The 20955-nt window shown below is 66.9% G+C and overlaps 3 protein-coding genes across 3 annotated transcripts in view; all 3 read left to right on the top strand.

Annotated features, from left to right (window-relative positions):
- PPP3CC (protein phosphatase 3 catalytic subunit gamma) overlaps positions 1–291 on the top strand; it is a 44487-nt gene extending 44196 nt beyond the window's left edge. The window contains 1 exon segment of the mRNA XM_030964257.1: positions 74–291. Within this exon segment, the coding sequence (XP_030820117.1) occupies positions 74–249 (176 nt within the window). The 3' untranslated portion in view covers positions 250–291.
- A 6529-nt stretch (positions 292–6820) lies between these two features.
- SORBS3 (sorbin and SH3 domain containing 3) lies at positions 6821–13797 on the top strand. The gene is given in 22 exon segments (XM_030964214.1): positions 6821–6955; positions 6957–7035; positions 7038–7198; positions 7480–7482; positions 8268–8405; positions 8488–8593; positions 8679–8902; positions 8973–9036; positions 9107–9221; positions 9296–9380; positions 9455–9496; positions 9582–9668; positions 10248–10303; positions 11443–11558; positions 11690–11769; positions 11856–11902; positions 12050–12164; positions 12242–12367; positions 12556–12981; positions 13069–13148; positions 13241–13347; positions 13434–13797. Coding segments are annotated over 22 exon segments (2439 nt in total). The 5' UTR covers positions 6821–6835; the 3' UTR covers positions 13496–13797.
- Positions 13798–14044: 247 nt separating this feature from the next.
- On the top strand, positions 14045–20235 carry PDLIM2 (PDZ and LIM domain 2). Its single transcript, XM_030964209.1, has 10 exons — positions 14045–14077; positions 15072–15549; positions 15906–16057; positions 16379–16448; positions 16531–16607; positions 16701–16746; positions 18268–18419; positions 18701–18846; positions 18922–19027; positions 19745–20235. The coding sequence occupies exons 2-10, from the start codon at positions 15451–15453 to the stop codon at positions 19950–19952; spliced, it is 1056 nt and encodes a 351-aa protein (XP_030820069.1). The 5' UTR covers positions 14045–14077; positions 15072–15450; the 3' UTR covers positions 19953–20235.
- The last annotated feature ends 720 nt before the right edge of the window (positions 20236–20955 follow it).

Below are 20955 nucleotides of genomic sequence, written 5' to 3'. Positions count from 1 at the left end.
TGGAGGGTTCCTCTGGGGGTAAAGCCAATGCTGGTGCTGACATCTCCCCCCTGTGCTCCCTTTCCCTCCGCAGCCATCCGCGGCTTCTCCCCGCAGCACAAGATCCGCAGCTTCGAGGAGGCGCGGGGGCTGGACCGCATCAACGAGCGCATGCCGCCGCGCAAGGATTCCCTGCACTCGGACGGCCCCGTGAACTTGGTAACCTCGAACTCTGCGGACAAGAACGGCACGGGCAAGAAACCCCAGTAACGCCAGAGGATCCAAAACTTCATGAATTTTATTTATTTATTATCGGGGTGGGGTGGGGGCAGGGGGAGAAACCGACTTCACCTGGAGGCACGTCCATAAATCCAGTCCGCATCTGTTCTGTAAGAAAGCGACCATTTTGTATTTTTTTTTTTAATTTATGTTCAATATATATAAAAATGTCCTTTTTTTTTTTTTTTTTGAGTTAGAAACCAATCCAACTGCTAGAGCATCCCAGGAGTGTTGTGCTGTCCAGCTGCCCTCCCCGAGAGGCCAAACCTCTGCCGGGGGGTGTTGGATTAAAAAACAAAAATCAGTCAAACCAGGCAACTTGGGTCGTTGGCTTTGGCACAATTTGGAGTTAGCCTGAGCTTTGCAAAGCAGGTCCTTCCCTTCAGGATACGGTTGGGTTGGTTTTCCTTTACACACCTGTTTTCTTCCCAGATTTTTCCTGTTGTTTTCTTCCACCTCTTGCCTACCTGCAGCTGCTGCTTTAGCAACCAATTCCCTGGAAGGCAGATTGCTGGGATCCATCCCTTTTTTCCAAGGTGACAGCCAGGGGTAGCTCCAGGGTTGTTAACACCAATCACAGCACCTTCAGGATTTCAGCTTTATCCCAAAGGAAAATATGGAGAAGGTGGGGGAAGTGCTGCCCCTTGTTGTGGCTCTTCCTCTTGGAGCAGCCAGTTTGTGCAGCAGAATTCCCTTGGGAATCGCTCTGATTCAGAGCAGAGGAATTATCTCTGCTGTCTGATGATCCTTGGGAAAGTGCAGGGCCTGGCTTTTAAAGGAGAAGGGGGTGATTTACACCCTGCAGGCTGCAGCTCCCCCATTCCCCCAGCAGCACAACTGCCCAGCTCACGGCACATTCCCTGCTCCCTGCTCTGCAATCAGCCCTTGCTGAGCAGGTTGGGGTGCTGGGGACAGGGTGGTCCCCCCCAGTGTCACCTCCCTGTCCCCCCAGGCTGTGTGGCTTCGGGCATCAGCCGCCCTTGGCTGTTCCAGAGGAGCCATGGGCAGCTCAGCCTTTCCCAGCAGCTGGAGCAGGGGGTTGCTGATAAAAGTTTGGGATAAGATGGGTGGGGCACTGCTGGGTTTGGGAGATGTGGCTGGGTGCTGGTGACAGGGCAGCCCCTGGACTGGGGAGCAGGGAGGGCTTGGAAGGCAGAACCGAGTGGATCTGGCAGGAATTTTGGCAGGGGGTTCTGGACAGGGATCCTGGGGGTCCCAGGGGACACCCCTGGGTGTGCTCAGGGATTTTGGAGTGGGAGCTGAGCGTTCTGTCCCTCTGAGCATTCTGTCACTTAGACTGGGAGTGCTGGGGAAGGGTTTTGTGGGATTCCCATTGGTCACTTCCTTGTGAGCTGTGAAGGGTTTTGTGGGATTCCTGTTGGTGACTTCCCCCCTGTGTGAGCTGTGCAGGGTTTTATGGGATTTCTGTTGGTCAGTTCCCTGTGAGCTGTGCAGGGTTTTATGGGATTCCTGTTGGTCAGTTCCCTGTGAGCTGTGCAGGGTTTTATGGGATTCCCGTTGGTCCCTTCCCTTCCCAGCCGTGCCCATTGCCTGCAGCTGAGGCAGCAGCTCCTGGGGTGCCCCCCTCCAGCTTTCCCTGTCCCCCTTCTCCCGTGCTCTCTGCAGGCAGGGCTGAGCCTCTCCCAGGGGATCTTTGCCAAGGCTTTCCCTGGATCTTGCCCTCTTCCCTCGGCGGTTCCAGCGCCAGAGGAAAACAGCAACTGCCCAGGAAGCTTTCAAATTGTCTTAGGATCAGACGTCACCTAATCCCACGGGGCTGTTTAGGATTCTGTGAGCAGACCGCTGGGTTTCCACACTTTTCAGTCACATGCCTCCACTTTCCCCTCCTTTTTTTTTTTTCTTTTTTCTTTTTGGGTTGTTGGTTTTTTTTTTTCCCTTTGATCCCTTTTTTTTTTTTTGCCACGCCCACCGCTTTGCAAGATGTTTGGAGCGAGCTTCTCTCCCCCCAGTCCGAGGAGTGGGGCCAAATTGCCTTTTGTCTGTGAGTATTTCTTTGTCCTTTCAGGGCCTCCTGTGAGCGGTGAGCCCGTGTGTGGTACCCGGGCGCACGGAGCGTGCCCGGGGCTGCCCGTGCATGTTCGGGCGTGTTGTGCTGACCCAGGCTGGGATCTCACCCAAGCAAGCCAGGTTTTAGTCGGGATATTTGGGATGGGAATTGCGGGACCCCGAGCCTGGCACCCCCCTGTTCCCAGCGTTGGGGGATCAGCAGGGCCCTGCCCATCACACAGGGGGATTTGCTTTGCTGGCAGTTTGTTCCCCCCACCCTCTTCTCCTGCTCTAGCATCACCAATTCCCCCTCCTCAAAATCCTTTTGGACCTTGTGCTTCATGGTCTGGGGGCTCTGAGCCTTGGGGCTGGTGGAACTGCAGCTTCCCAGTGTCCCAGCCCTGGAGAAGGGCTGGATGTTCATTGTCCCAGCCCTGGAGAAGGGCTGGATGTTCATTGTCCTGGCCCTGGAGAAGGGCTGGATGTTCATTGTCCCAGCCCTGGAGAAGGGCTGGATGTTCATTGTCCCGGCCCTGGAGAAGGGCTGGATGTTCATTGTCCTGGCCCTGGAGAAGGGCTGGATGTTCATTGTCCCGGCCCTGGAGAAGGGCTGGATGTTCATTGTCCTGGCCCTGGAGAACGTGGCCAAGGGGTGGGATTTGTGTCCCCCCTCATCCCTGGGGCTGGTGGAGCTGCACTGTGCCATCCTAGAGATGGTGGCCAAGGGCTGGGTGTTGGTTGCCCCAGCCCCAGAGGTGTGGCCAAGGGCTGGGTGTTGCCCCTGTGGCACCCACACGTGTGGCTGTCACACTGCCAGGTCCCCTCTTCCCTTTGAAGCACTTCCCGAGGGGGTGAGGAGCAGCGATGGAGCTCTGGGTGCTAATTACCCCCTCAATTAATTAACACCCCCTCGTCATGCCGGGCTTCCCCTGCCACCGCCCCCAGCCGAGATCCCCCTCCCCTCTTCTGGGGACAACTTGGGAGCAGAATTCCCTGCCCCGATCCCCACCACGGCAAACCAAAAAAAAAAAAAAACCAATCCAGAAACGCCCCCAAATTCCCCCTTTTCCTCCTTTTCCCCCCAAATCCAGCGCCTCGGAGCTGGGCTTGTCTCTGACCCCTCCTCTCCGAGCTCCCGCCCGTCCCTTCCCCTCCCCGGCTGCCACCTGGAGCTTGGACAACTGGGATTGAGGGGACCCCCCCCGACCCGAGGGAGCCCCCAAATCCAGGGAAAGCCCCCACCTCCCCGCAGCCTGGGTTTTTTTGCATGTTCTAGCAAGGTGCATGTCCAAGGAGGGGAGTCGGCAATGGGGCGGCTGGTGGGTTGAGTTCAAGCTTAATTTTTCTTTTTTGGGATTGGGAGAGCCCCTCTGGCTGCCTCTGGCACAGATCCCACCTGGCCAGGGGAGCTGGCAGGGATGCAGATCCCACCAAACCTCGGCCAGGGAGGACCTGAAGCCCTCCAGGGGTGCAGTGATGGTGATTTTAGGGTTCTCGATGCTGAAGGATCATACGCCCGTTGCCTGGAGACTGCCTCCTTTTTAATTTTTATTTTTATTTCTTGCTTTTTTTTTTTTTTTCTGTTGAAAGGAGAAAAAAAATGGTGAAAATGTTATTTATTGGCAGAAATTATTTAATATAATTTCTTTTTTTTTTTTTCTGTGAAACAAGGAATGAATTTGTTAGAACTGTCTCAATGTAAATCGGAGTCATCTTTAAGGAGGAAAAAAAAAAGAAAAAAAAAGTTTAAAATTGACACAGTCACTGTGATCCACTGTGATTTTTTGGGTGGCTGAGGGGGTTCATGAGCTGCTAGAAGGGAGGATTTGGGGGTTTTAGAGGCTCTCCAGGGTGTTTCCCAGCCCCCAGCACTCGCAGAGTGGTGGCTCCTGGCTGCATTTGGAGATTTGAAGAGCTCTCAGCTCCTGCTCCTCGTCCTTCCCTGGGTAAATAACGCCGTGCCAGCAGGGACAGGACGGGATGTGCCAGCTCTTGTTCCACCCCAGCTCCTTCCTTGTCCCTTTGGGGGTGTTCCCTCCACAGACAGGATTCAGGGAGCAGCCCTGGGGTCGGGATCCATCTGGGTGGATCCAAACCCCAAAGTTCCACAGCTCCTGCTCAGGGATCCCCCTCCTGCATCATTCCCAGGAAGCTGCTGTGGCTCCCAACACCTGGGATCCATCCCCTCTTCCCAAGGGGCAGCTGAATATTCAGGATGAGCTCTGGAGGGCTCCAGACCATCATCCCACTGGCAGCAGGAATTCCTTCGGGCTCAGCTCACCGCGTGTTCCCCGTTCCCCACCTGCTCCTCCCCGCAGCATTCCCGCTCCGGATGCATCCAGGGCACGCCCGGGCCAGGACGCTCCGGCTCTCCCACCCTTTTCCTGGGTGTTCCCACCCAAACCGGGGAGCCCCCAAACCCCGGCACTGCTCGCAGATCCTGTGCTCGGCACCAGGTGGATCCAAACCCCAAAGTTCTCTGGGTCCTGCCCAGGTTTCCCCCCTGCATCATTCCCAGGAAGCTGCTGTGGCTCCCGCTCTGCCTTCCACACCAGGGATCCATCTCCTCTTCCCAAGTGGCAGCAGAATATTCAGGATGAGCTCTGGAAGACTCCAGGGCGTTATCCCAATCAATCATCCCAATTCCTTCGGGAATTCGGCGTCACCTCGAGCTCAGCTCACCGCGTGCTCCCTGTTCCCCACCTGCTCCTCCCCGCAGCATTCCCGCTCCGGATGCATCCAGGACACGCCCGGGCCAGGACACTCCGGCTCTCCCACCCTTTTCCTGGGTGTTCCCACCCAAACCGGGGAGCCCCCAAGCCCCGGCACCGCTGGCAGACCCCGCGCTGGGCACCGGGGGGCTCCCGGCACATCCCTGCCCAGGGGAGCATCCCTGGGAGCATCCCCGGGCCCGGCCGCGCATTCCCGGCTGGCATCGCCGCTCAGCAAACAGGAAACACTCGCCCTTTGTTAATCCCGGCCCGGGCTGCGCGTTAAATATTTATTTATCTGTGAGCGGAGGCTGGTGCTGGGAGCCGCGGGGAGGGAGGGACCGAGGCAGGGCCGGCGCTGGAGGCTCCTGGCCGGGCACGGGGGCGCGGAGCAGGAGGTGAGCGGGGCTTTGGGCACCCCGAGGGGGCTGGGGGGAAGGGGGCTGCTCCTCGCATCGACCTCGAGAGGTGTCACTTGGTGCGATGGAGGGGACCCGGAGGGGATTCCTCACCCCTTGGCAGCGGGGATGGGCTCGGGGGTCCCCCCGCTGGGTTTAACCCTCCCCGGCCCCGCTGCCACCCCTGCCCTCGTCAGCCCGGGATTTGCCAGCAGGATCAGCTCCTGTCGCCAGGCTGTGTCCTCGCCACGGTGTCCCCAGCTGGCAGCAAGGAGCTGCCTCATTCCCACGGCATTGGGGCGGGGGGGAGGACACCCTGTCCGCTGTGTCCCCTGTGTCCTGTGTCCCCTGTCCCCGGTGTCCCCTGTCCCCTCTGTCCTCTGTGTCCCCCGTGTCCCGGGGGCGCAGGACCGCAGCCAGCCGGCGCTCCTACCATCGTCCCCAGCAGCAGGGGGGCGGTGGCTTGGTGGGGACCGAGGGGTGGCAGCGAAGCCACCATGGCCCCGGGAGCTCACGTGGGAGCTCACGGGATGAGGAAGGGCTGGGGCAGCCCCGTTTTGGGGGTGTCAGCAGTTTAGGGGAGCAGGAAGCGGCCGGCGGGTGAGTGGTGGGTGCGGGGGGACACGGGGCGCTCACAGAGCGGGACACGGGGGTGTTCCGGGGGGGACCCTGCCTGGATTCCTCAGGGATGGGCGGACGGAGGGGATGGAGGGGGGCAGTGGGGATGGGGGCTCTGCTCTGACTGTGCCCCACACCAGGGCTTGGGTGGGCACAGGAGCGCAGATCCCACTCCCCACTTCGGCCGTCACCTCTCAGCATTTCCCTCCTCATCCTCTCCCCAAAATCCCCCTAAATCCCCTTCTCCTTCGGATGGGGAACCGGTGACGCTGGAAGGGGTGCGGTGGGACACAGGCAGGGCACGGGGGGCTTACATGGGGGTCCTCAGTGCCCAAATCCCTGAGGGATGGAGAGATTGAAGGGATGGAGGGGATGGAGGAATGCAGGAGATGGAGGGATGGAGGGGACGGAGGGGACGGAGGGATGGAGAGGATGAAAGGACGGAGGGGATGGAGGGGATGGAGGGGATGGAGGGATGGAGGGATGAAAGGACGGAGGGGATGGAAGGGATGGAGGAATGCAGGAGATGGAGGAAAGCGGGAGATGGAGGGATGGAGGGGACGGAGAGGATGGAGGGGATGTAGGGTCACCCGTGGGAGAGCGGCCGGCAGTGGGGATGGGGTCTCTGCTCTCCCCGTGCCCCCACCCGGCTCTCGGAGGCGCACAGCAGCACAGACCCCACTCCTCCTCTCAGTCCCGACCTCCACCCGGAATTCCCTCCCCATCCTTTCCCGAAACCCCCCCGAGTCCCCGTCTCCATCGCGCCGGGGGGCGGCGGCGCCGGGCTCGCCCCGTTTCGTAAGCGGGGGCCGGGTGCGCGGGAACGCGTGCGCGGGGCGCGGGATGAGTTCAGCCTCTTGGCTCCATTCCCTGGATCCCATCCCTGGAAATGTCACTGGAAACTCTGAATGGGCCGGCCCCGCTCCAGAGCGGGGAGCGCTGGGGGGGCAGCGCACCCCGGGGTGGGGGGGCCGGGGCACACGGGGACCCAGCGCGGGCCGGGACGGAGCCTCCCGACCCTGCCGGGGGATGCTCCTGGGGGGCTCTCCTGGACTTCCATGCGCTGAGGGCCCCCCCGCTCCTTCTCCCGGCAAAGTTCGTGCCGTGGATTTTTCCTCCGTGCCGCTCGCAGCTCCGTCCCGCCCGCCCCGGGGCTCCCCAAAACCGCGGAGCTTCCCGGGGGGCCCCGCTGGCACCGCCCAGGAGGTAAGAGCTGGCTGGGGGGGCCCGAGGGGACCCCCGGGGACAGGTTTACACGTTTTGGGGGACACTCCAAAGGAGGAGAAGGATGGGGCCGAGCGAGCCCCGTGTGGGGCTGCGCTGGGAATGGCGTGGAGGTTTTTGGGGTGCCCTGGGGGGATGGGAGCCTGCACCCCACATTCTGTGCCCCGGGGCACACCCTTCTCTGGTCCTCAGTTTCCCCACGGGGGTGATTAACATTAATTACAACCTCGGGGCTGCCGAGCCTCCAGCGGTGTGGGAAACAGGGGGTCCCGATTTGGGGGTCCCGCACACACAGAGGGCACCGTGTCGGGCTGGGACCCCCGGCCCCCCCCAGGACGCCCCGTTTGAGGCGGGGTCTGGCACCTGCGAGTGCCGGTGCCGGGGTGGGGACGGAGACGTGAGGGACGAGCCGGGGCACGGGTGTCCCCCAAAGACCCCGGGGCCAGCCCGGTGTCGGGAGGGGCTCCGGGGGTCCCGTCCCCCCCCCAGCCGCCCCCCGGGCGCTTCTCGGTGAGTCACAGCTCGGCCGCGCGTTCCCGGCTCCTCGTTCCTCCGTCCCCTCTCCCTCCCTGTTTGCGCTGCAGGGCGGGGAAATATTTCTGCCCTGTCGTGTTCCCGGCCCTGGCAGCGCTCCCGGGCGGGCGACGCTGCTGCCGCCACGTGCCCGGGCGGGCGGGCAGCGCGCCGGGATGCCGGGGATGGGAACATCGCCCCGAGCCGCTCCGGGCGTGTTCTCCCCGCGGGCTGCATCCATCCCTGCCGAGCCGGGGCACGGAGAGGGGCGGGTGGTCTGGAGCCGCATAGAGAAGGAGGTGGGGACCCGTGCCAGGGCTGGTTCTGAGCAGGAACAGCCGCTTCCCCTGAGCTGGGGACGCTGCCACCGCGGTTGTCACCCCACACACGGTGTCCCCTGCGCCTCTGAATAACAGGGGACGCTCCCAGCGGTGGGGCTGGGGCTCCTCTGAGTCCCCATCTCTCTGGCAAAGCCTGGGGATGCCCAGAAAACGGGAACACCACGAGCACAGCTGCTTTTCCCACAGGGCACGGGCAGCCCCCGGGCACCATCCCGCCCCCCCCGGCCATGGCGGGCCGGCTCCTGCCCCCCGACACCAGCCCGGCCCTGGCTGTGGAGCACGTTCCCCGCCTCCTTCCCGCTCCGCGGGTGTCCCCGCAGCACACGGTGACACGGGTGAGTGGGGCCGGCACACGCTGGGGGATTCGGGGGGGCTGCACCCCCCAGTGCTTTGTGCCAGCCCCTGCCTGTGCCACAGGTGCCCGTCATCCGCCACCGCGGCTCCAACACCCTCAACTTCCACTTCCATGAGCCGGAGAGCCGCGGCACCGCCCACAGCAGCCAGGGAGCTCCCAAGAGCTCAGGTACAGAGAGCCCTGAGCATGCTGGGGACACCCGAGGGGCTGCCCCGGGCTGTGCCCACCTGAGCCGTGCCCACCTTGTCTGCAGCGAATGAGTGGTACCAGACCTGGCCAGCCAAGGAGGCCAAAGCCCCCAGCCCCCAGGTGCCCGCCCAGCCCAGCCCCAGCCCCAGGGCCGCCCCCGCCTGCCCGCGGCCCCCGGGCTGGTCGGCGACCTGGACCAAGGACAGCAAGCGGCGGGAGAGGCGCTGGGTGAAGTACGATGGCATCGGGCCCGTGGACGAGACGGGGATGCCCCTGGCCTCACGCTCGGTGAGTGGGGGCGCAGGGCGGGGGTGTCACCCCGCTGTCGCCCCCTCACCACGCCACCGTGTCCCCCCAGAGCGTGGACAGCCCCCGGGACTGGTACCGCAGCATGTTCCGGCAGATCCACCGCAAGCTGCCAGGTGAGCCCGGGTGTGCGGGTGTGGCACGGAGCGGGCACGGCTCGGCTCCCGCTCACCTCCCCACCCTCAGAGCCCGACTGGGACACCCATTCCTGCCCCACCACGGCGCCTCCATCGCCCCCCAAGCCGCGGAGGAGGGGCTCGGCCCCGGCTGAGCCCCCCGGAATGCCCAACGGGATGGACTGGTGAGCCTGGCGCAGGGACGGGGGTGCCCACGGGGTGGGGGCTGCGCTGGCTGAACCCCCCCCGTCCTCCACAGGACCCGCTGGGGCGCCGCCGGTGCCACCGCCGAGCCCGGCAGCATTTTTGACTACGAACCGGGGGAGTTCTGTCCGCGGGAGCAGGTAGGCAGTCCTGGCACTCGGGAAGGGGGTGGGCCCGCGGTGGGCACACCCCTGACCGCCCCCTGCCCTTTCAGAGCCCGGCAGCAGCGCGGCCAAAGCGGGCTCAGTCCATCGAGGTGAGGCGCTGGGGGTGGCAGCGGGGTCCCGGTGCCCGCGGGCAGTGCCAGCCTGGCCCGCCACAGCCCCGAACCGCCCCGGCAGGTGCTGCTGGAGCAGGAGCTGGAGCAGCTCAGCGAGGAGCTGGACAAGGACATGAGGGACATGGAGACCCGCCGGGCCCCCCGCCAGGTACCCCCGGCCCCTCCTGCTGCCCCTTGGTCCCCCCAGGGCATCCAGCTGTGGGCACGTCCAGCTGTGGGCACATGCAGCTGTGGGCTCAGCCTTTGTGGAAGGCTTGGACATGCACGTTTGGAATGCACATCTGGGTGCCTGCACGGCTGGATGTGTGCACAACTGGGTGTGTGAACAACTGGATGGATGTGTGTACATCTGGGTGTGTGCACAACTGGATGGGTGTGTGCACAGCTGGATGTGTGCACATCTGGGTGTGTGCACAGCTGGATGTGTGCACAACTGAGTGTGTGAACAACTGGATGGATGGATGTGTGCACGGCTGGAGCCCTGCACATCTGGATGCGTGCACAACCCGGTGCCTGCCTGGCTGGCTCCACGCACATCTGGACCCACGCACGGCTGCTCAGCAGCCTGGAGCCGCGGCTGTGGGGCTTTAGGACCCAGCCCGCCCGTCCGTCCGTCCGTCCGGCGCTTTATTGGCGCAGCCGAGCTGGACTCCTTCGCTTCCCGCCGAGACTCGGCCTCCTGGATGATTAATTTTTCTCTCCCACCCCCTCCCGCTCCTCCCGGCAGAGCCCGGCGGCTGCTCCCACCGCTCGCTCCCCTGCTCCGGCCTCCCCGGCTGCTCGGTGAGTTCCGCGGCCGCTGCCACCCCCCGCACCCCCAAATCCCCCTGCCCGGACCCCACTGGAGGCGAGGGACGGGACCCGCTCTGGGGGAGGCGGGCGGGCTGTCCCTGCAGCGTCCCGCGGGGTGGGAGCCCCCGGCATCCCCACGGGACCCCCGCGGAGCCCCCCGGTCCCCCCGGAGCCCGGCACGGGCGGGAGCGGCCCGGGCCGGCTGCCAGAGCGGGGCTGAGCCTTTCCCCCGTGCCCGGAGCAGGGACGCCGTGTCCCGGCCTTTGGCTCCCACCCAGGGGAGGTGACGGAGCCTGGATTCCCACCGCTGTGTCCCCACGAGCACAGGGAGGGGACAGCACTGGCGGGGCACCCCGGGATGGGGTGGGCACCCCCGGATGGGGTGGGCACGCCGGGATGGGGTGGGCACGCCGGGATGTCCCCACAGACCCCTCTGTGCCCCGGCAGCGGGAGGAAAACAAACCAACAAACCAACCAACTAAAAAACAAACAAACGAGCGCCTCCTCTTGTAGGACCCACCGTAACCCCCAGGGGCGCCCAGGGCGGGTGGCTCTCCCCCTCCCCAACCCTTCCTCCGGCTTGGGGGGCGCATTTGGGCTCTTTAAGCGCCCCCCGGAGCGGGGTTATTCATTAGCCCTCCCCGGCGCTTCCTGCTCGGCGGCAGCGGGGCCGCGCTCCGGAAAACTTTGGACCTGTCCCGCTTGGCCGCCTCCGGGAGGAGCCCCGGGAGCGGTGGAGAGAGCAGAGCCGGGAGTCCTGGTTCTGGGGGACCCCAGCGCCCTCACATTGGGGTACCCGGTGGTTTTGGGTCATGGGATCCCGGGGTCCTGGTTCTGGGGGACCCCGATATCCTGGTTCATGAAATTCTGGAATCCTGGAGGATCCTGAATTCCTGGTCGGTGGAACCCAGTGCTCCAGGGATTTTGGTCCATGGGATAGAGGACCCTGAGGGTTCCTGATGTGCTGGTCCATGAGACCCAGGGCTCCTGGTCCATGCAATGCACAGGACCCCAATATCTTGCTCTGTGGGACACAGGGGTCCTGCCACCCCCCTGTCCCCTCCCCAAGGGCAGCAGGGTCAGTGCAGGGAGGGTTCATGGCCCTGCCCTGAGCCACTGTCACCCCTCAGGAGCCCCCTGTCACCCCAGCGGCTGTGGAGCCCCCCTGCCACCCACCACTCACCTGCCACCCCCAGCATGGAGCGGGGTGGGCTGGGGCTGGCCAGTGACCGGAGCTCTGGCAGAGGTGAGCCCCCTTGAGCCCCCCTTGAACCCCCTTGAGCCCCCCTTGAGCCCCCTTGAGCTCCCCCCGAGCCCCCCAGGCCCTGCCAGGGGGCACCCCAAGCACCCTAGCTGCTGACACCCCGCTCTTCACAGACACCCTCAGGCCAGGGACCCTCCCCAGCTTGTCGGACCTGGGGGAGCCCGTGGAGGCCGTCAGGAGGGAGGAGAAGAAGGTGAGGCTGGGCTGGTCCCGTGCCAGGTGGGATTTGGGGTGGCTGGCACTGGGGGTGTCCCTGTAACCCCTCCTCTCCCTCCCCAGATGAAAGCTGCTCGCCTCAAATTCAACTTCCAAGCTGAGTCTCCCAAGTAAGCGCCGGGGTCACCCATGGGGTCCCCCCGTGCCCCTCGGGTGACAGAGGGGGACTGGGGGAGCCCCGGCACGTGGGGTGGCCCTGCCAGCCCAGCCGGGGAGGGGTCTGTGCCCGCGGGCAGGTGTGACAGTGTCCCCTGCAGGGAGCTGACGCTGCAGAAGGGGGACATCGTGTACATCCATAAGGAGGTGGACAGGAACTGGCTGGAGGGGGAGCACCACGGCCGCGTGGGCATCTTCCCCTCCAACTACGTGGAGGTGAGCGCGGGCCATGAGGGGAGCAGCGGGGCGGGGGGGCTGGCGCTGCCCCTCACCCGCCCGCGTGTCCCACCCAGATCCTGCCCCCCACGGAGGTGCCCAAGCCCATCAAGGCTCCCACGCTCCAGGTGCTGGAATACGGCGAGGCGCTGGCGCTCTACAACTTCCGAGGGGATCTGCACGTGGAGCTCTCCTTTCGCAAGGTACCGCGGCTCCGTGCTGTCCCATCCCGGGCCATTCCGGGTCATCCCAGGCCGTTCCATGCTGTGCCATCCCGGGCCATGCTGTGCCATCCCGGGCCGTTCTGTGCCTCTCCTTGCTGTCCCATCCCGGGCCGTTCCGGGCCATCCCGGGCCGTTCCGTGCTGACCCGCCCTCTGTTCCCGCGGCAGGGCGAGCGGATCTGCCTGGTGCGGCGGGTGAACGAGAACTGGTACGAGGGGAGGATCTCGGGCACCAGCCGCCAGGGCATCTTCCCCGCCACCTACGTGCAGGTGCTGAAGGAGCCGCGGGTCAAAACCACCGCCGAGGACATCCCCTCCTCTCCCGGCGCCGCCAGCCCCCGGCCCGCGGCCGGATCCCCGTCCCTGCAGCGCTCGCCCGGCCCCCGCATCCCCCAGGCTCCCGCGGGATCCCCCCGGGAAGCCCAGCGGGGTCCCGGGGTGTCGGGCGGGCGCCCGTCCTCTCCTCGCCACGCCGGTGCCACCTTCCCCCCCTCCCCAAAGCTGCCCCACGCTGGCACCCCCAGCCCCTTGGTGGCCTCTGCCAGCCCCCCACACCCTGCGGAGCCCCGGCGTCCTGCCTGGAGCCCCGAGCAGGTGAGTTCCCCCCCCGGCACCGTGCCCCCCGCCCTGGCACCGCTGGGGCGGCGGGTGCCACCCTGACCCCGCCGTGTCCCCGCACAGCGCCCGACCCCGGCGGCACAAAGCAGCGCCCGGCCCGAGCCCGCGCCGTCCTACAACGGCTCCGAGATCCGCTGGACTCCGTAAGCAGGGCCAGGAGCGGCCCCGGGCGCGGTGTCCCCACCAGGGACCCCCCCGTGGGTGGGGTGGGCTCTGCCCATGCTTTGTCTCGCAGGTACCGCGCGCTCTACCAGTACCGGCCCCAAAACGCCGACGAGCTGGAGCTGCTGGAAGGGGACAGGGTGGATGTCATGCAGCAGTGCGACGACGGCTGGTTCGTGGGTGCGTGGCCACCGCCCTGGGGACAGGGATGAGGACAAGGTGCCACCCTCACCCCTCACCACCTCTCCGCGTCTTTACACCCGCAGGAGTGTCCAGGAGGACGCAGAAATTCGGCACTTTCCCCGGGAATTACGTGGCGCCGGTGTGACCCGCGGCCGTGGGGACCCCGGGGGCTTCCCCGTGTCCCGCCGTGTCCCCGCCGTGTCCCCCCACGGGGATGAAACGCCTCCAGCTCCCTCCCGCCCCTATGGGGCTGCTTCTAACAGGGACGAATCCCCCAGCGCGGGGTGTCTCCCCCGCCCCAGTGCCTTAACCCGCCCCCTGCTCTGCGCTGCCCGGTGCCACCGCCCGGTGCCGGGCCTGACCATGACGGCCGTGCCCCGCCATGTGGGTCCGTGTCCGGGAGTCGCCTTCGCTTCTTTTCCGTCATTAAAGCTCAGCTCAGCCCGACTCTGAGAGTGCCGGGATTGGGGAGGAGCCGCTCCCGGGACCCGTCCCACCGGAGCCGTGGGCGGGGAGCGGCGGGGGCGCTGCGTGGGGCCGCGGGGATCCCCCCACGCCCACGGGCGGGCCCGGGGCGGGCCCAGCGCCGCCGTGCGCCCCGTCGGGGTCGGGGGGCCGTGCCCGCAGCCCGGCCCGGCCCGGCCCAGCTCCTCCCGAGGAAGCGGCGCCGTCCCGGGGCCGCGCTCGGCTCCGCAGCCCCGCGGGGCCGCCCGGCTCGGCCGCCCCGGTGAGTGCGCGGGGGGCGCGGGGGGGTCCGTCCGTCCCTCGGGGGTCCCGGTGCCCGGGGGTGGAGCGGGATGGGCGGGCAGGTCCCGCCGCTGTGTCCCCACTGTGTCCCCGAGTCCCCGGATCCTCGCGAGTGCCAAGTCCCTGTGTCCCCAGGCCCCCGCGCCTCCTGGCATCGCCCGTCCCCGCCGCTCGCCCCGCGGGTGCCAGGCGGCACCGCCAGACACCGCGGGCACAAAGACATCGCTGTGCGGCGGGGACGGAGCCGGAGGGAGCGGGGACACAGGTGGGGAGCAGAGGGTGGAGAGGGGGAGCACGGACAGAGCTGGGGACAGGGATGGAGAAGGGGTGCAGGACGCGAAGGGGAGGTGCAGGGATGGAGAAGGGGAACATAAGGGAGAGGTGGGGTGCAGTGTCTAAAGAAGGGGTGCAGCGTCCGGAGAAGAGCTGCGGGGCTGTCGGGGGGTCTGGGGTGGGTGCCCAGCTGCGTCTGGGGGTCCCCGGGCTGCCCAGGGGTGCTGAGCGGGGCTAGGCATGGGGAGGGGTTTGGGGTTTGGGGTTTCCTCCCGGCGCTGGAAGCCCAGCCCAGGAAATTCTTCCGGGCAGCCTCTCAAGCCCCTCTTTGTGCTCCTGGGATTTTTAACATTCCCGGCGGCTGCGGCCGGGGTGCCCGGTGCCGGCCGGGGTGCCCGGCTCCAGATGGGCTGCCCAGCTCCCCCAGGCTGTGCCGGGGTGGGTGGGATGGGGTCTGGTGTGGATTTAGGGGATGCGGCTGCCCATTCTCTCCCATCCCATCGGAGCCAAGGGCTGCACCGCTCACCGGGGTGCCGCGGGGACCCTGTGCCACCCCCGCGGGATCCTCAGCGTCCTTTACCGGTGTGGATTTGCTGTGGGATGAAGGACTGGTGCTGCTGCTCCTCGCTGGGTGTCGGGCGCTGCTGAGGCGCAGCAGAACCCGTCCCTCGCTGCCACATCCTCCCCTGCAAACCCCACAGGCTCGGCTCTGCCAGGCCACAGCGCCGGCCTTGCTGCCAAGGCTTCACCAATTTCCTGCCTTGCTCCAGCTCCTGGGAACGACCTTGGCTGCCTCAGCTGCCCCGCCGGGTGCCTGGGACCCCCCGGGCCCGGGAGGAAGCCGCCAGCCCCGGGGGACAAGAGGAAGCGGCGGTGGCTGCTGACACCCTGCGAGGAGCTGGGTCCCCTCCCCGGAAGGAAAGCGCTGCGGGCGCTGGGGACCCTCGTGGTGCAGCGGGGACAGGGAGGCCCTCGTTGTGTGGTCTGTGGGTGGGAGGAGGGGGGGTCCCCTCTGCCTCATCCCCTCGGCACCCGGGATCGCTGACACCTCGCTCCTGCCCGCCCAGGGCCGCCGCTGCCATGCCGGTGACAGTGACAGTGACACTGCCCGGCCCGGCCCCGTGGGGCTTCCGCATCTCCGGGGGCAGAGATTTCGGGAAGCCCATCACCGTCGCCAAGGTAGGAGCCCCCCCGTGTCCCCCGGCCCGGGGAGAGCCGCGGGGGCTCGGGGCGGGCCGGGCTGGCCCGGGGAGCGGATCCTGTTTGCCGTGCTTGGGGGATCCCGCTCCGTGGGAACGGCCCCGGCGGCGGGGGGGGCGCTCCCGCGGCCCCTGGGCTGGGCCGGGCTGGCCCAAATTCCCGGGTGTTGTTCCCAAGGCCGGGGTCCCCTCCTGGCAGAGGGGCTGGTGCTGTTCTGGCAGCGCCCTGGCGATTCCAGAGGGTGGGAGCATCCCTCCCAGCAGGGCGGGGTTCGGGGGATGCTGCACTGCACGGGGGGCTCACCGGCACTGTCCCATGTCCCCTTCTCCGTGGAGGTGACGGAGCACGGGAAGGCGGCCGGGGGTGACCTCCGGCCGGGGGATGTCATTGTCACCATCAACGGGGAGAGCACGGCGGAGATGCTCAACGTGGAGGCGCAGAACAAGATCAAGCAGAGCCCGGGGCAGCTGCGGCTGGAGCTGCAGAGGTGGGTGCTGGGGCAGCCCTGGCTGCCAGCGGTGTCTGGGGGTCCCCAACCGCGCGTGTGTCACTTGATCCCCCCCCTCGGTGACTCTTGGGGCGGTGCCATCCCGCGGGAGCCTGCCCCGGCTCTCTAATTAAGGAGTCGGGTGCTAACGAGGCCAGGCAGCGCTGGCAGCCGTTACCTTGGGGCAGACTGGTCCCAGGTGGGACCCAGCTGCTGCCTCTGCGGCTCCCGGGGCTGCAGGGAAGCGTCACCGTGCTGTGCCCAGCGGTTTGGGGCTCCTGGGGCACATCCCAGACCCTGCTGCTCTCCCTTGGCCCTCAGGTCCCCGGTGCCATCTCCCAGCCACACCAACGGGGACACCTCGCTGGAGGGCTTGGTCACGCGTTTCCAGGTGAGCCCCGGGCAGCCCCCGCACACCCCGGCCCCACAGCCAGGGCTGGTGGCAGCTGCTGGTGTCACCCTCCCCTCCCCAGGACACGCTGCAGATGCCGAGTGAGAGCCAAAGTGCCCTGAGGAGCCTCGACCCCAGCCTGGCATCCCTCAGTGCCAGGTAAGGCTGCACGGGGCTGTGTGTGGGGCTGGGGGTGAGGAGGGGGCTGGGGAGGGCCAGGGACCCCTCTGATGGCTCCGTTCTGTCCCCCAGCTCACAGCCCTTGGAGCAGGAGTTCACCTGTCCCGGCCTCCGCCAGGTGAGCAGGAGCTGGGGGGGCTGCAGGGGGCCAGGCAGAGATGCTGGGGGAGCATCTGTGCTCAAAACCCCCTGAACCCCCATTTTAAGCCCCAAACCTCCCTGCTTTGAACCACCAAACCTTGCCCCTTTGCAATGCTAAGCCTTCCCCCTCCGAGCCCCCAAATCACCTCATTTTGAGCCCCCAAACCACCTTCCTTTGAGCCCCAAAACAGCCCCACTCTGAGCCCCCAAACCACTCCCTCTGCTCCCCACGGCCACGTCCCTGCCCGGCCCCGCTGTCCCCGGTGTCCCCGTCTGCGGTGGCTGTCGCGGGTGTCCCCTCCCCACCGCGCTGGCAGCGCCCCCGGCCCCGCGGGCACCGCCGCACCTGCCCAGGGATGTTTTGCTCCTCTTGGCAGCGGCGCCAGCCCGGGGAGGCCAAACCAGTTTGGGAAGGCGCAGCCCCGCTGCCGCCAGCCCGGGGCACTGGGGTGTTGGCCGGGCAGGGACCCGGCGCGCCCCCGCCGCCGTGGGACGCCCCGGGAGTGGGATCGGGATGCGCCGGCAGTGGCACCGAGACGCCCGGGGGGTGCCTGGATGGCTCCTGCAGCCCCGAGCTCAGTGCCAGGATGCCCGCGGCCGCCCCATCCTCCCTGCGGGCAGCCGCTGGCTCCGGCCTTGGCGTCTCCCTCCTTTCCTCCCTCCCGCTTTCTCTTTTTCTTGTTTTTCAAGCCCAAATTGGGAAGCGCCGCGGCACCGAGCGCGGCCCTTCCCAGCTGCCTTTGGCCGCAGCCCCGGCCGCCCCTTGGCTCCTCCGGCCGCCCGCTCCCTCCTTCCTCCCCAGCCCCTTGTTTGCTTTGCTGCCGGCTCCGAGGGGTCCCTCCCTGTCCCGCAGGGTCCATCCCTGTCCCGGAGGGTCCGCAGGGTTGGGGACAAGAGGGTGCCGTGCCCGGAGCCCCCACCCAAGCCGCTGTGCCCGAGGAATGGTGAGGGGATGGCGGCCCTTGGGTCCATCCCACTCTTCCTCGCATCCTGGCACTGGAAGCCGCCAGGGATGAGGCCAAGGCCCGGCTCCTCCCGTGCCTAATTTTAGCTCATCCCTCGTGACCCCACAAAGCGTCGGCGCTGCCCCTCTCCCTGCCCGCGGGCCCAGCCAGGGGGTCCCTGTGCCCACCCCGGGGGATTCGTTCCCATCTGCGCGGCAGCTGCTCCCGGGAACTGCGGGAACTTCGGGAACATGGGGAACATCGGCTTCCACTTAGCCGGGGAGGGCTGCGCTTCCCGGCCCCGCTAAGCAGGAGCAGATGAGGGGAGGGGACGGGCGCAGGCGCTGGGTTATGGGCTGGGGGCGCTGCCCTGGCCCCTCTGGGGGGATCCCATCCTGGGTGGGAAGGAGAAGCAGCAGTCCCACGGAGCATCCCTGCGCAGATCTGGGCTTGGGGAAAGCCCCTGGGGCTGGGCCGGGTGTCCTTGGGGTGCCTGGGGGGACAGGGAAGCTCTGTGTGTTCCCCAGGCCATCCCTCCCTTGTCCCCCCGCCAGGAGCGACGCCTGAGCCGCCAGAGCAGCTCCCAGGGGCCCGTCCTGCCTCCCCCACCCCGGCCGCCCTCCCCGGAGCTCGGAGCCCCCCAAAGCCCCTGGGCAGCCCCCAGGGAGAGGCGCCTCTCCTCCCCCTCCGCCAGCAGCGGCCTCAGGTACGGAGCGGGCTGGGGGCTCTGGGGGGGCACCCCGCGGCAGGGGAGCCCCCAGCCCCGCGTCCCCACGCGGGTTTGTCACCCGTGGCTGCTGAGGGAGCCCGTGGGAAGGGTTAACTCACCTGCAGGCAGGTGGGGCCGGGGGAGGGCCGGGCAGGCTGGGGCATCTCCCGGGGTGGAGGGAGCAGGTGGCGGACGGGCTGTGGGGCGCAGCCGGGTGGATCCCGGAATCCGAGCGCTGAGAACCCCCCCAAAATCTCCCCTCGGGCTGCGACCCCCAGCCAGGGCTCGGAGCCGGCCATGAGGCGCTTGGAGGAGGACTCGGAGGTCTACAAGATGCTGCAGGAGAACCGGGAGCTGCGGGCGGCCCCGCGGCAATCCAGCACCTTCCGCCTGCTGCAGGAGGCGCTGGAGGATGAGGAAGGAGGTGAGGGGGGCACGGAGGGCGCGGGCAGGGCTGGCACGGGGGTGGCAGCGCTCTGATGGCCTCGTGTCCCCGCAGGAGGTCCCGCAGCGCCCTTCCCCAGCCGGCTCTCGGCCGGGGCCCGCCGGCCCGTGGCCGGGGTGCAGAAGCTGCACGTCTGTGAGAAATGCGGGAGCAGCATCGCGTGAGTGGGGCTGGGGGCCGGGGGGGTCCCGGGGCTGGCTCTGTCCCTGCCAGCCCTCCTGGCAAAGGCAAAAAGGGGCTGCTCCCAGGCGCGGGGCAGGATCTGTCCCTGACATTGCTCCCGGCAGGGATAAAATAACCCGGGGTGTGGCTGGGGCAGGATCCACCCCTGCTGTCACCGCCGGAGGGGATAAAATGGGGCTGATTGTGGGGTGGGAATGGGGCTGGGGGCCCAGGGCAGGATCCATCCCTGACATCTCTCCTTCAGGGTGAAAATGGGGGCGGTCCTGGGGTGTGAGTGATCCCAGGGCAGGATCCATCCCTACCATTGTTCCTTTAGGGTGAAAATGGGGGTGTGAGTGGAGTCAGGGCGGTCCCAGGGCAGGATCCATCCCTGCCATTCACTTTCAGGGTGAAAATGGGGCCATCCTAGGATGTCAGTAGGGCCAGGGCAGGATCCATCCTCGCCATTGTTCCTTCAGGGTGAAAATGCGAGCAGTGCTGGGGTGTGAGTGGTCCCGGGGAGGATCCATCACTACCATTGTTCCTTTAGGGTGAAAATGGGGCCATCCTGGGGTGTGAGTGGGGCCAGGGTGGTCCCAGGGCAGGATCCATCCCAGCCATCGCTCCAGGGCCCCCATGGGTCTGACCCCGGCTGGGAGGGGACCCTGGGGACACAGAGGGTGGCTGGGCTGACCGCCGGTGCCCACCCCCGCAGGACACAGGCCGTGCGGATCCAGGACGGCCGCTACCGGCACGCGTCCTGCTACACCTGCGCCGACTGCGGCCTCAGCCTGAAGATGCGCGGCCACTTCTGGGTGGGGGACGAGCTGTTCTGCGAGAAACACGCCCGCCTGCGCTACCAGGGACCGCCGGGGGGGCCCCTGCCCCGCCCCGTGTCCCCCCCCGGGTCCCCCCGCTCCTGAGCCCCGGCACCGCGGGCGGGGTCCCCCCAGCGCCCCCCGGGACCCCAGGGCTGTCCCACCCCGCCGGGCTGGGGCTGAGGGCGCTGCCGGGCTGCGGATGGATGGGATTTGGGGGAAGATGCGATGGCGCCGCCCATCTTCACCCCTTCGTGGGTGTGTGCGATGAGCTGGGTGAGTTCTGAGCCTGGGGACATCGGCGCGGGGTCGCTTTGAGCACTTGGGCACCGAGAGGGGCTGGCACCGCTTGTGCACTGACTGCAAAGGGCTTCTCCGAGGGATTAAACCAGAGTCTTTTCAAATATAATATATTTGCTCCACCGCCGTGTCTGCTCTGTGCCGGGACCCCAGGGCAGGGGGAAGGGGGTTCAGCCCCAAACCCGGGGTGCAGACAGGGACCCCCCAGACCCCTCAGCGCTGCTGCCCGCACCCGGGGTGGGGGTCCAGGTGCTCCGGTGCCGCTCCTTGTCCTGCTCCCAGAAGGTCAGGGCTGCCCTCAGGGCTGGCCTGCCCCTCCCTGCGTCCCTGGGAGGTGTCCAGGTTTATTGGGAGCTATTGGTCGAGGCCTTTGTCCTGCTCCAGGTGCTCTTATCGCCGCTCCCCGCCCTCCGTGCCCGCCTGCACGGAGATGGTTTTGCTGTTATCTGGGCTTCGCTGTTATCTGGGATTCGCTGTTATCAACGGCCTGGGAGAGACCTGTCCCTTCCCCTGTCCCTTCCCCTGTCCCTCTGCAGCAGGGACAGCCAGGGCCGCCCCTCCCCTCCTGCCTGGGGTCTCACGGGGTCTGTTTGGGGTGCGCCACCGCCCCCCGTGCACCCCGGGCTTGGTCATGGAGCTCTCACCATCGCATTCCCAATTAATCATCTCACCATCGCATTCCCAATTAATCATCCCGGAGCAGCTGCGGCTGCCCCTGGACCCCTGGCAGTGCCCAAGGCCAGGATGGACGGGGCTGGGAGCAGCCTGGGACAATGGAAGGCGCCCCATGGCACTGGATGGGCTTTGA

Source organism: Camarhynchus parvulus, chromosome 22 (assembly GCF_901933205.1).
Source record: "Camarhynchus parvulus chromosome 22, STF_HiC, whole genome shotgun sequence".
Classification (NCBI taxonomy): domain Eukaryota; kingdom Metazoa; phylum Chordata; class Aves; order Passeriformes; family Thraupidae; genus Camarhynchus; species Camarhynchus parvulus.
Note: the sequence above shows the minus strand (reverse complement) of the source record. Positions and strands in the feature narration are given on the sequence as shown.